The following is a 12,139-nucleotide window of genomic DNA, read 5'->3' as shown; positions in this document are numbered from 1 at the left end:
CACAGTATAAAGGAACAGGATGTGAGACATCCCAGAAGAGGAGAGGACAGAGGGCTCATTCCGTAGGGAATGAATTGGACTTATCTATAGGCCTGTACAGTAGATATTAAATATCTATTTCACCTCCTCTCATCAGCTGCATCCAACACCCCAAAGCCTACATGGAGAAAAGTCAAGGTATCCTCAAAGAAGGTTTAGGACCTTCCACACACCGGTACAACAATACTGAGCAGCGTTTACCAGGTCAGTGTTCTCAGCAGACATATAGTCAATCCCACAATGCAGTGGGATACATTGTAGATGTGGTGTGTACCACTAACTGCCGTGTGACTGCACAGCAGGGGAGGCTGGTGGAGGTAGAAATCGGAGGCTGGGCCCATTGTAAAGCATGGAATGGAAAGAGGAATGGTATCAAACGTGTGTGTGTTTGATACCATTCCTCAATCCATTCCATGCATTACAACGAGCCCAGCCTCCGATTTCTACCTTTACCAGCCTCCACTGTTGCACAGGGGTAACAGAGTATGTAAATGGCTGCTGTGCCCAGACCAGTCCCATCCGACGGGGAAGGTCCAGTCCATGGGAGACATGTACCAGTTCACTGTGGACGTGAGTGCATTTTCTCCTGAGGACGTTGTCATTACGTCCTCAAACAACCTCATAGAAGTCCGTGCTGAGAAGGTGAGCAGCTCAGAGGGAAACATACTCATACTCTAGACATGTTTAGTCTGTTCAAAGTAGTAGAATATGCTGACTTAATTTACGACACTCCCATGATTTTTGGTTTCTACTTCCATTTTGTGTTTTTAGCTAGCAGAGGATGGCGCGGTCGTGAACACGTTTGCCCACAAATGCCAGTTACCGGAGGATGTGGATCCCATGTCTGTGACATCACTGCTGGAGAACAGCGGTGCCCTGACTGTCAAAGCTCGCAGGGTTCTGTAGGGCGCACGCACGCACGCACACACACACACACACACACGCACACACACACACACACACACACACACACACACACACACACAAACCACACACAAGTACGCACACAGCAATTTGTTTGTTTCATATTAAAACAATCAAATTAATTTCAGTCTTGTATTCATTTCATTAGATTTTTCAAATTTCTACTTTGGGAATGAGAATATTAAATTATTTGGTAAAACCTACTCCAGTTCTTTGTGTGAAAAAAATCGAGAAAAAACTCATTCACAGCTTTGGCTATTCATCAGTAGCATTCAATAGCCTGTAGTGACAAAGATATTTTTATTGTTAGTGATCAGTGAGCAGTGTGAAGCAGGCTAGGACTCTTATTTTGAAAGCAGTCATTTCAAACCAGAAGTAAAGTCGGCACCTTCGTTGTCAAGGGGATCGCCCATCTTGTGTACGGAAGCCGGCTCAAGTTATCAACAATCTGATTCACAAGTAGCCTACACATGTTATAAAAACCTCTTATTAAAGGTGCCGGCGCCTACAGCTGCTTTTTGTGCCATTGCACGACCATCTGTTTAGCGATGGCTCAAGTCCTGGATCCCGGGTCGATCGTAGTATCGGACTGGCACCGATGCTCTGATAGCAAGGAGTTCTTCAGCAAGATTCTACAAAAGAAAAAACGCAGAAACTTTGGTATGGCATCTGAAAAAAAAACAATTGTTGCATGTGAAAATTAGTTTTTAACATCACGCGTAAGATAAAGTGTATGCATACTGCATTTTGAAACGGTTCATTGTTCATACAACGGCAAAAACTAAAACAATGAAGCTATAACACAATATTACTAGTTACAGAGTAGGTTACAACCTAATCCAAGGTGTGTTATTAATTGGTGTTTTCCAGGCCTTTTAGAGGCTCCAGTGATGCCCCCGAATATGACTGTGGACACTGTTCACTACAAGATCTTCATCTCAGGAAAGAGTGGGGTTGGGAAGTCTGCTCTAGCTGCACGTCTGGCAGGGTTGAATATCCCCAACATGCACTATGAAACTACAGGTTAGTTGTAGGCCTGAGTAAGTGAAGGCATTTGCTAAACTGTCTGCATTTTGGTATTCTGAGTGGAGGCTTGATGGAGGTAGCAATCGGAGGACGGGCTCATTGTAATGAATGGAATAAGGAATGCTATCAAACGCACGTTTGATACCATTCCATGCATTACAATGAGCCCGTCCTCCAGTTTCTACCTCCACCAGCCTCCACTGGAGCATAATCATCATCTGAGAAAGGTGCAAGAATCATACACCCAGCACACACTCTAACATAACCCATCAAACTTTACAACTGACTGGTTTGCTTTTCTGTTACGGGAAGTTCCTTCCTATCTACAGAAGTTGGCTGAGATGTTGTTGTTTCTGCAGGTATTGAGACGACAGTGGCGTATTGGCCCGTGAAGCTGAAGGACAGTGGCCGTGTGCTGTTCTTCCGCTTTCAGCTGTGGGACTGTGGAGAGGCCGCCCTACGCAGATTTGACCACTTGCTCCCGGTATGCGTGGAATATCACAACACACATACAAACAAAAACATAGGCCTAATAATCCTAATAATAAGGAAAGTTAACACGACGCTTCTACACATCTACTCTCAGTTTACCAAAGCCATCATCAAGTTCATACCTGTCAGTTAATTTATTTGTTTTATTTCCTTGTTTTCTACTTCCTCTCTGCCTCAGTCCTGTAAGGAGCAAGTGGACGCCATCCTCTTCCTGTTCTCCTTCACTGACCGGGCCTCCTTTGATGATCTATCCAATCAGATTGCCAGAGGATCCGAACCTTCCGACAGAGTCGTGAAAATGGTGGTCGGCACCAAGTATCCTTAAGCCCCTTTGTGTGTGTGTGTGTTTCACTGTGAGAGATGAAACACTGTTGGCTGATGAATACCCAGAATCCTTTGTCCTTGACAGCGTCCCCCAGATTCGACCTGTTCATGCACACAGATGTGACGGAGAGGGAAGTGAGCAGGTTCCAGGAAGTGTGGGGGTTGCCGGTGTTCCGTATTGGGGGGGACGTCAGTAACGGGCTGGGGGAGGTGGCCCCCCTGCTGAACTGTCTAGCAGAACACCTATGGCACCAGGACTGTGAGGCGGCCCGGTCCACTACCCTCCCTTTACAGTCAGAGGCTGGCAGCACTGTATGAACCAGGTGGGTGAGGTGACTATGGTCACATCTCAAAACTCTTTCTTGGACCCCTCCTCTCCACATCCTCTCTCCTTGTTTCCAATGGAGGAGATTGGAGAAGGTCTGAGGGAAGGAAACGTGTGTGCTGTTTGGAGGAGGCACAAGGAGAGGATGCAAGGAATTTATATATATAAAAAAAGAGAAAAAAAAAAGACTTGATTTGTTTCACTTCCAGGCTGTACTAAATTCAAACGAACGTGTCCTGGGTTGGAATTCCCCCTCTGACTGAAAGTGCGGTAACAGAAGAGCAGGCTGAGATGACATTGACTCACCAACTGCCAAAGAATTCCAGAACACTCACTGCCTGGAAGGCCAAGTGTTTAATGTGGTATTTACCCAGAATCAATACTTTGATTGGCTACCAAAGGAATGAAGTTAAGTGAGTTAAGTTGGCCACTGGCAGTGGTTTAGATGGGTTAGGGTTAGGGGGGGTTAAGGGATGGCAGAGTGGTTCTCCTCACATTTCTTATGATGGTGTCACATGGCATCTGTAATATGTAATAAAGGTTGTGTTTTTGAGCAACATTTTGGGGGAGAAAAGGAGTTATTTCAAATGTGAAAATATTGCAACCTTTACTGCACTCATGTCAAATAATTTCAAATGAATATGTACAGTAAGATGTCAACAATATAAAACTTTATTGATCATAAATATCCATAGATTAAAAAGAAATAAGAATAACTTGCCCATATTTTCATGAACACCTGCTAAAAGGTTGTGATATGGCCAATTCATCTGTGTGTGTGTGTAGTCTAGTGCTGTGATGTCAAAATAACAGAAAGTGAAATTTTAGCTCAAAGTAAGATTTGTTCACAATTTTCATTGAGTCCAACCAGTGAAAACAAGTGTCATAATCTATATACAACTACAGCGCTCGCTGCCCTGAACCAGGACAGTGTAAACATGTGCCTACCTTCAAGTGAAAAATAATTTGAGTAATCACCAAGTAACATTGGTTCAAACTGAACAACAGGTGAATTGTGTGTTCACTACTGTCATTGACAGATAGCACCATAAAACAAGTGTCATACAGCACTGCCCTAAGTAAAAGTATCTACATTTACATTTATGGCATTTAGCAGCCGCCTTCATCCAGGTATCTCTGACGAAGCCATTTCATGATACGTTAGGAACATCAATCACCGCCATGTCACATGATCTGTCCCCACTGGCGTTCTAAGGACAGCGTCTTCACCCATGCCTCTTTGTCTGACCTGAAAACACATCTCATGTGAATTAGAGTCTAATTATTAGACGACACAGCCTCCTCACCATTTTCTCCAACGATTGGTTAATGGAATCATTTTGTGAAAGACGACAGAAAGAGAAGACGGCATTTCCTATTGTGGCTCTCTCACTGCCATCATCCAATCAGGCTCACTGACTTTCCCGGACCGTACCTTGTGTGGGTGGTGAGCATGAGAGCAGAGACGTGCCCACACTGGTTCTGAGAGAGCCGCAACAGGAAAGATTTTGGGTGTAGATCGAGGACCTCCATGTTCAGATGCTCAGTGTGTACATTAATGGGGAACACAGCGTGATACAGCACACTGAAACACTGCCCCCTGGTGGCCAGAGGGCAACACAGCGGTTAGAAGACGGTGAGCGACAGCTCGGAAACACACGATAAAGGATGAAGTAAACTATGTACAGTATTTCCGTCTGTTGGAAGGTTGTGTTTACAATGACAAACGTTGTGCGAGGTAATTGGAGCGTCACACCTTTTCATGGAGATGAGCAGCAGATCGTTGAAGAGGTGCAGGTAGATGTCCATGAAGGAGATCTTGGAGCCCAAACCAGGGTGACCCACTACTGTGATCTGTCTCAAGGGACCCTCGTGCACCAGATAACGGCCACTTATGATCAAAGGGATTGACTGTGGGGAGAGAGAGAAAGATGGGAGGTCAATGGGAATATTGGAATGCTGGGATTCTAGATTGAGGCATCACTGCCACCTGTAGGTTAGAGAGTGGCGTTCAGGCAAGCAGGCTTTCTGTTTATGCTAAATATGATTACTCTACTTGGGCGTGGTAAACAGAGACAGGATTATCTAGTGGAGTAATACAACCCTCAGGAGCACCGTTAGGAAAAAGAGAGAGAAGGATACCTTGACGTTGCCAAAGTCCACCAGCTTCTCCAGGTACACCAGCGCCTCAATCTGTTTCATCTTCCGAACCCCCTCATCACATTCCGTCACTATCTGGACCCCAAAGAGGAGCAGAGACGAGGGTGAGAAGTAAAAAAATAAATAATAAAGTGACAACCATTCAAAAGTGTTGCATCACAACATAATTCCACTGTGTAGGAGTGACCTCTAACCTTGTGTACGGCCTCAATGGCTTCCTTGAGACAAGGGATGGAGTCAGAGTCATGCTCGGTTAGCTTCAGAATGCTCTGAAACGGCAGCAGAAGTTCCCAGGATTAACCTCAAACTTGATAAATGTAACATTTAACAATCCTGTACATCAGTGGACATCAGCGGAGGACGCTGATGCATTGTAATGCATGGAATGGTATCAAACACACTACCTCCACCAGCCTCCCCTGGACAGGCTGTAAATAACACGACTGATGACGTACATCACAGAGTGCTTATTTTCTTCATTCCATTCATAACCATGAACCTTGTGCTCCGATGTCTACCTCCACCGGTGGACATTGGCATGTGAGCTTGATTCTCTTGTTTCCAGACAGTAGCCGCCTACCTCCAATATGATTCGGAGGCGAGTGACCCTCTGGAAGGGGAGAACCAGGAAGGACTTCAGGGTCTGTCTCTGACACACCGGGTCACTCTCCAGTTTCTTCACCGCCGACAGAAACTCTTTGTTCTTCCTCCTGTGGGAGGTAAGAAATCATGGCAAAAATCCATAAGCTAAAGGAGTACCGGTAGATGAGAGAGAATGCGCCAAATGATTATTAAAAGGGGATAGAAAACGTTTAGAGTAGGATATTTAGGGTGATTATTGATGAGGGAAGCGATCAATAATTGTGTGGAAGTGATCAATAAACAGATCTCAGCCATACAGCAGTCGATTGACGGTGGCCTCCTGGTACATCATGTTGGTGACATACGGGACGTAGAGTGATCTGGACACTGGGCAGTGGTGCAACACAACGTCCCCCACCTGGGAGATCACCACACTCTCCCCCAGGCGAACCTCCAGGTCCAGCAGAAACCTGGAATTAATCTTTTTAAATTGTGGTTGTTTTTGTCAACTGGTATAATATGTGAAGTGCATGATGTTAGTGTTCACTTTTAGATTTTCTACCTGGAGAAGTAAAGTCAAAGTTTATTGATAATATGCACAGGATGTAAATTGTGCAATAAAATGCTTACTTCGTAAGCTTCCTCTCAACAATGCAAATACACAACAGGCAATAAAGTGATCGATCAGCATTAGAACAGTCATTCAACCGTAAGCCAATACAACACACAGCCGTGGCAAACTATGAACAGTCAGTCATACACAGCCCTTACGCCTCACTGGCTGCCCTCACATGACGGAGGTTGGAGAACAGAACGTGATGCTCCATCCTAGACATGGTCCGTCTCAGCATCTTCGATGCCAAGAAGTGATTGACAGCGACCCCCAGGCTCTTCAGGTAGGAGGCCTCAGAGCCAATCATCTCGAACATCGACTACAGAGCAAAAACCAAAAACAATAGAAAAGTTTAGAGAAGGACTCTAGTCCATCCTCAGTCCCTGCTACATTTAACATGTTTACATCGTAACAAACTATCATTGCGCATATCATCAACACATATGGCTGTGTAGTCATCTTATTGAAAATAAAATGATTTTCAGACATACTATTATTTAAGACATTGCATTGCAACATTTTTCCTACAGCAGGTGCTGCTGTCTACCCACCTCCTGTAGACGAATCTGCCTGTTGGTCAGCGTGTGGACCAGGCCCCGCTCCTTGACCTCGGCCAGGTCCTGCCAGAGGGTGCATGGGCTGACCCTGAGAGGCTGCGGTGAGGGTGAGGGTGGGGGTGAGGGTGAGGGTGGGGGTGGGGGTGAGGTGACCACAGGACTGCGGCAAGGTGTAATTGGGGAGTGAAGGCCAGGTAAACACTGGGTCGTCACCAGGTCAGGCAGACAGCCCTGGTTCACCCTACACAGCTCAGCTTTTAAAGACTGCAGACAGTACTCCTGATACAGGGGGACTGGGGAGGACGAAGGCAGAGAGTAATGAGAGGAGAGAGAGAGAACCATTTCCCAATTCTCTTGATATCATTCATTAAATACACTAACAGTGGAGGCTGGTGGAAGGCAGTAATCGGAGGACAGGATCATTGTAATGCATGGAATGGAATTAGGAATGGTATCAAATGCGCGATTGACAGCAGTCCTCTCCATGCACTACAATGAGCCCCGTTCTACAATTTCCAACTTCACTGCACTAAAACGCATGTTGTGAAATGAATGGTAGCAAGTCAAGTGAGACCACACTGTTTAAGACTACCATTATAGAGTGATGTCAGAATGAACAGTAAATACACAGCACACAGAGAAGATATAGACAACTCTACTTACAAACAACAATGTACTTGGATTCATACACAGGTGCCACCACTTGCGTGTCCTCTTCAACTGCATCTTCTGCCCTAAATTAAGAGCGCAGGGAACTATATAAATATAAATGCCATTTGGTTCTCTTTTCCAATTATGCCACGGTATCTCAAAACTGAATCTGCGATCCCACCCTTCTTCATGCTCATCTTCGTAGAATGATGGTTGAGAGAACGTCTCCACGTTCTTCTGCCCAGGGAGAGAAAACATCTTGGACACAGGCATGTGCTTGGCTCCAAGATTCCAAGGTGAAGAGGCCACAGACCTGAGGGCGAACGCCATGCCTCTAGGATCACTAGGTAGGGACAGTAAGATGGTCTTTCATTACAGGATAGCAAAGGCTTGGAGAAAGAAACCCCCCCACACACCCACACAGTCTCTGTCACATACCCAAATAGGCCGTCCAGTTGGTTCTGAATTCCATCCCTCTCATCAACAGATTCTCCACTTTTTGCAACGGTGGGCCCCTGACAAAGCTGCTCTGATCCCATGCTAGGATACATGAGGCTAACGTCCCTGTCCTCACTACCCTCCAGAAAACCTCCGTAGACACGATGAGACATTGTGCTCTAATCTGTGTGCTGACTGACACAGGTACATAGGCTACTGTGGTACCCAAGCACACACAACCTGCAGCTGGAGTCGTTACCATGGGAGGAATGGAGTCAATCACAAAAACTAGTTGCAGGTGTGGCCCGTGAGAATTAATCAGAAGCATTGTGACCAACAGCGGTTGTTTTATTTCTCATGTTTCCCAGTGTTAAATGGATGCTAGGTTGGGGCTCTAAACTTGTTTCCATGGCACAGTCAAAACCCATCTTTTCAAACTCACTTTTAATCTTTAACTATTTTTATTTTTGTTCTTACTAATTGTGCTTTTGTTTGACTTTTTATTCATCAACCTATTATTGTTCTCTCCATGGAATGCAGTGTCTTTGAGTGCAACATAAATGCATTATTATTATTATTATAAAGAAACTTTAAACTGGCTTACCAACTAGAGCCACGGTCAAGGTAAAACCTTCATCCTATACAACTTGCCAATGACCTAATTGTAGACATGAAATAGGCCTCCCCTACCCCCACCCCCCCCATATACAGTATCAACAGGTTGGCTGTGCCTCTAGTTTGTGTGTGTGTAAAGTAAAGTACTTCTATATTCAAGAAAAAGGAACAGAAAATGAAAAAAATAAGACAGTTTAGCAAAACATGGCTTTAATTACAATGTTCCAACACCCATTCATAAGAACTGTCATAAAACACAATCACACACATACAATACAAATAACCAGTTTTACTTTATTTGGAACTTTAAATTGAGTACAAGATAAAACTAAATAATAATTCACCCTGCCTGAATGTTTTCGGTACTGTATATGACCCAGATAATACAATTACAAAATCCAAAGTGTCTTGAATATATGAACGCTTGAGTACGTTAATTAATGATGTGACAGATGGATATTGTAGACTTGACCAGATATTACCAATTGAAGATGGAGGGAAGTTAGGCTATTGACATTTAAAATGAAGATATCTGAAACAAACAAGAGGAGATCTTCTGGCTGAAAAGGAGCCACCGAACCCTGTAGAATCTACACACCACATCAGCTTCCCATCAAGTCCCAAACACAGGCAGGAAGTGACCTTTAGGCAACCTCATTATTATTCGTAATCTCAACCCCCCCCCCCCCCCCCAAGGCAAAATGTCATCAACACTCAGCATTCATAACTCCTGTCTCATGTACTGAATTACATACTCCGATTTTTGAATTAATTCTGTATACACACACAGAACTGTGGGGAACGTAAAAGTGTCGTCTGAACAATAGTGCTGCTTGATTTGCATTTCGTGCAAGCTTATTAAACATGAAAGCACCGATCAAGTTCCCCAGGATTGGCAACAACCGCATGACGTACAGGAGGAGATGACACGTGACAAATGAGCACATTGGCAGAAAAAGACAGCGTCTCCGTGGAGCTGAAGTCCCTCAAATGCAGCAGTTTCCACAGTGTAACACGTTTTTGACTTGGTCTGGTTGGTCTTTATTTGCAGAATCTGAGTCAAGTTTTAAAAAAAAGAAACACTACGATTAAAACAAACAAATTCGATGAATCAGCGGATCATCAGTAATCCACATGAATGCCGACATTTTAAATGAGGCAAACAATCCAAGATTGGGGTACAACGGCATTGTCATTGTCATACCACTACAACACTCTCTTCACCTTAACATAATAATATTACAATAATATCATCATATTCCTGTTCATCTTCACTGCCCTCTGCATATTCTACTTGACACATGAACTTGAACCGTCACCGAGCTCTGCTACTCACCAACGGGGCGGTTAACTGTACTCAGAGCGAAGTTGGACATATATGGGGGGGTGTTAAACAATAGGTGTGTGGGGACGGGGGGGGGGGGAATGACCCAAAAAAATAAAACCCAATCTACCAAAACCCAATCTCTAAAAACCCATGAAACAGATACCATCAGAGGCGCCAACAACAGCTGCATGCAAAGACACCTCACATACCTGCTAAACCGAGAACATCGCAAAAACACCAGTTTTTTATATTTTTTGTATTGTACGGTCTTCGAAAAAAAACCAAGAGACAGCATGTCGTTGCCCGGGGCATGTCTGTCTGTCTGTCTGTCTGTCTGTCTGTCTGTCTGTGTGTGTGTGTGTGTGTGTCTGAGAAACCAAAGGGATCAATAAACGAGACAAAAAGGTTTATATAAATAAGACAGGATGCTGAGAGGAGAGACGGAGAGACTCTCCCGTCTGATTGGTTTGCGAGGGTTAGGGTCTAGGTGGGCACAGTGATCTTCCGGGCCAGCAGTGCCAACAGCGCCAGCTCCACACTCCCCTGGGCTTGTTCCAGCGCCTCAGCTGCCTCCCTGGCAGAAAACCCTGCTGACTGGATCCTCAGGATGTGGGCTGCCGGAAACTGTTCTGTAAAGGGACGCGGAGCAGAGAGGAGAGGGGCTAGGGAGGTGAGTTGGGCTGCCTGAGGAACAAGGGAAGGGAGAGAAGGAGGAGGAGGAGGCGGCGAAGAGGAGAGGGGCAGAAAGCCAGAGTGGTCCTCGGGTGAACCCACGGCCATGGATAAGGGGCTCTGCTGGCCGGGCTCAGGCTGGAGGCCCAGAGTGTCCGGAGTGTCTCTTCCGTCCGCCACTCCCCTCCCCTGCTGGCCCTCGGGGGGCTCCCTGAACTCCAGATCTCCTCGGAGTGGAGAGGGCCCCTCTGGCTCCGACACAGAGCCTCTGCCTTTATGGGCATCTGGTCCATATCCGTCTGCCCTCCTTTCTTGGCACTGTGGTGCCCCCTGTCCCTGACCCGGTCCCGGTCCCTCCCCAGCCTCTGCCACATCTCTCCCCAGGCTCCCCTCCTGACCAGAGGAGCCCGGTAGAGGAGGACCCTCCTCTGGCTCTCCGCCAGGTACGGCAGCATAGTTGGCTTTGGCATCGCTTGTTTCTGCACCAGCTGTAATGGCAGAAGAAGAAGAAGAAGAGGAGGAGGAGGAGGAGGAAGGGGTGAGCTGGGCGTTTTCAGGCTTCAGCGTCTGGGGCCCTGCGGCGGGGTTGTTCTCGTCCAGGCCGTCAGCGTCCTGCCGATGTGAGGGGGAGCAGGAGGCACTGCGGTCCTGGGACACCAGCAGCTCGTGAAGCTCCAGCAGGGCGGCAGCCAGAGAGGGGATGCTGTCTGCGGAGGCGTTGGGGCATCGCTCCCCCTCCGGCTGGTCCCTCTCGGAGGGCACAGAGCTCTGGGAGGCCCGGAGGGGGGACTCCATCTCGGCAGAGCAGGGCTCCGAGGGCACGTGCTGATCACATGCAGAGAGGGAGCCGTTGGGACAGGAGCCCAAGGGGAAGGATGAGAGGGGCGGGGGGGTAGAGATGAGATGGTGGGGAAGAGTGGGACTCCCTCCCCCCTCGTGGCTCCACTGGCCCGGAGCACTCAGACAGGGACCTGTGGTGTCTGCCCTGTCTGACGCCTCCTCCGCCACCACCTCCTGCTCCATGGGCTGACTGGGGGAGCTCTCCTGTGGGTGGGGGAGGAGAGAGCTGTTCAGCACCTCCTCAGAGGCAGCAGTGCTCATCTCTGTGGCTGCAGGTGTTGGATCCTCTGAGTCTCCCAGGGTGGGAGTGGTAGTCACAGTCACAGCCTGGTCTGGAGGAGGGGTGCACGTGGACAGGTCCTGAACCTGGGGAGGGGGTAGGGGGGGTGGGGTGGGGTTGCTGAGGACTGGGGCTGGGAGAGCAGCCTGTTGGGCTGTAGGTGGAGGTGCTGGGTCCTGGGCCATGGATGATGAGGGTCCAGGAAGACCCTGGAAGCCCGGCTGGGCCTGGTCCTGGTCCTGGTTCTGGCCTGGTGACGGGGCCTGGCTCATGG

At 47.2% G+C, this 12,139-nt stretch overlaps 2 protein-coding genes across 3 annotated transcripts; one reads left to right on the top strand and one right to left on the bottom strand.

The window, feature by feature from the left end:
- The first annotated feature begins 1,403 nt into the window (after positions 1 to 1,403).
- Positions 1,404 to 3,538, top strand: cplane2 (ciliogenesis and planar polarity effector 2). Of its 2 annotated transcripts, XM_083668150.1 has the most exons (6): positions 1,404 to 1,623; positions 1,834 to 1,986; positions 2,349 to 2,473; positions 2,660 to 2,796; positions 2,901 to 3,128; positions 3,340 to 3,538. In XM_083668150.1, exons 1-5 carry the CDS (start codon positions 1,512 to 1,514, stop codon positions 3,121 to 3,123), a joined length of 750 nt encoding a protein of 249 aa, XP_083524276.1. In that variant the 5' UTR covers positions 1,404 to 1,511; the 3' UTR covers positions 3,124 to 3,128; positions 3,340 to 3,538. The 2 variants fall into 2 exon arrangements, with proteins under 2 accessions (XP_083524276.1, XP_083524275.1); XM_083668149.1 differs by having other exon boundaries at positions 2,901 to 3,538.
- A 5,488-nt stretch (positions 3,539 to 9,026) lies between these two features.
- Positions 9,027 to 12,137, bottom strand: LOC310803400 (uncharacterized protein; the record flags this gene model as incomplete). The annotated part of the gene is made up of 1 exon (XM_083668141.1): positions 9,027 to 12,137. One exon carries the CDS (start codon positions 12,135 to 12,137, stop codon positions 10,557 to 10,559), a length of 1,581 nt encoding a protein of 526 aa, XP_083524267.1. The 3' UTR covers positions 9,027 to 10,556.
- Positions 12,138 to 12,139: the final 2 nt, after the last annotated feature.

The sequence above is a fragment of the Argentina silus genome (genome assembly GCF_951799395.1).
Source record: "Argentina silus genome assembly, chromosome: 4".
NCBI classification, from domain to species: domain Eukaryota; kingdom Metazoa; phylum Chordata; class Actinopteri; order Argentiniformes; family Argentinidae; genus Argentina; species Argentina silus.
Note: the sequence above shows the minus strand (reverse complement) of the source record. Positions and strands in the feature narration are given on the sequence as shown.

Coding starts and splice junctions, on each gene's coding strand:
- cplane2 (XM_083668150.1), top strand. CDS start 1,512: ATGGCTCAAGTCCTGGATCCCGGGTCGATCGTAGTATCGGACTGGCAC. Junction 1,624..1,833: donor GAAAAAACGCAGAAACTTTG/GTATGGCATCTG, acceptor GGTGTTTTCCAG/GCCTTTTAGAGGCTCCAGTG. Junction 1,987..2,348: donor CATGCACTATGAAACTACAG/GTTAGTTGTAGG, acceptor TTGTTTCTGCAG/GTATTGAGACGACAGTGGCG.